General features: G+C 47.0%; 1 protein-coding gene across 1 annotated transcript; it reads left to right on the forward strand.

The window, feature by feature from the left end:
- The first annotated feature begins 252 nt into the window (after positions 1–252).
- LOC146875336 (uncharacterized) lies at positions 253–471 on the forward strand. Its single transcript, XM_085669608.1, has one exon. It carries the CDS (start codon positions 253–255, stop codon positions 469–471), a length of 219 nt encoding a protein of 72 aa, XP_085525734.1.
- Positions 472–905: the final 434 nt, after the last annotated feature.

Here is a 905-nt window from a genome sequence, read left to right on the forward strand (position 1 = left end):
AGCAGCATGAGCAGGCTTCTATTGCTACGCAACAAGAGAGCTGGATAGCATTTTGCGACCACATGTTTGAATTTTTTGGTAAAAAGCTCGCTTGTTATACGGGATCCGACGCATCCAGCAGAGCGAAGCAGCGTTCCCTTCTTTTCGGCGGCATCCTTCCGCATTGGCGGCGAGTGGAGTGCCACAATCCCATTCATCATTTTTGATCTACATAATCCAAATCCCATAGCACTGGCGACGTCTCCGGCATAAATGCAAGGAGGATGTATAGCTGATATAGGATCTTGTGGAACAGGATTTGATTCTGCAAGCGGTTCGGTACGAACGAAGAAATTTCGAACAAAAGGATCGGAACTCGCTGATAGGAAAGGAGAGAAAAACAAAGCAATGCCAAGAGCTCCGTCAATCCGCTGTTCATCGATAGACGAAGCTCTCTCTTTATCATCTCGTGCCAGATGCAACAAAGGATGAGTCCTTCTTTTTCCTTCTCGCGAACCACGGGAGCGCCTAGCACCCAGAGGAGCTAAGCTAATTTTCCTTTCAGGGTAAAGCGGCGCATAAAAAAGGGCTGGCCCGTCAAACGTCCGGTTCCTTCGCGAACGAAGTTCAGAATCAACAAGGGTTCGTAGAACGAAGGGAGTGTACAACTGGGGCGCAGCCCCACTTTTTTGTTCGTAACGAGGGAGAGATAGAATGGAGTTCTTCACGAAGTTCGAGACAAAGTAATACAAAACTTCTCTATGGCCTCCTCGTTTTGAGACATTATGGCTTTGGGGTCGACCCCGGTAACAAAGAAGGAATCCATAAAAACGTGGGATCCGACACCATGATAAAATACTACCCTCATGATTAGACCATGTCCCTGAGATTTGATAAAAGAAAGGTGCATTAGCGGTTAATACGTT

Source organism: Vigna unguiculata, unplaced genomic scaffold (genome assembly GCF_037176805.1).
Source record: "Vigna unguiculata cultivar grain cowpea cultivar isolate G323 ecotype 2 unplaced genomic scaffold, ASM3717680v1 ptg000138l, whole genome shotgun sequence".
Lineage (NCBI taxonomy): Eukaryota > Viridiplantae > Streptophyta > Magnoliopsida > Fabales > Fabaceae > Vigna > Vigna unguiculata.

What these genes read in the sequence shown, in the direction of transcription:
- LOC146875336 (XM_085669608.1), top strand. Translation starts at nt 253, where the DNA reads ATGCAAGGAGGATGTATAGCTGATATAGGATCTTGTGGAACAGGATTT.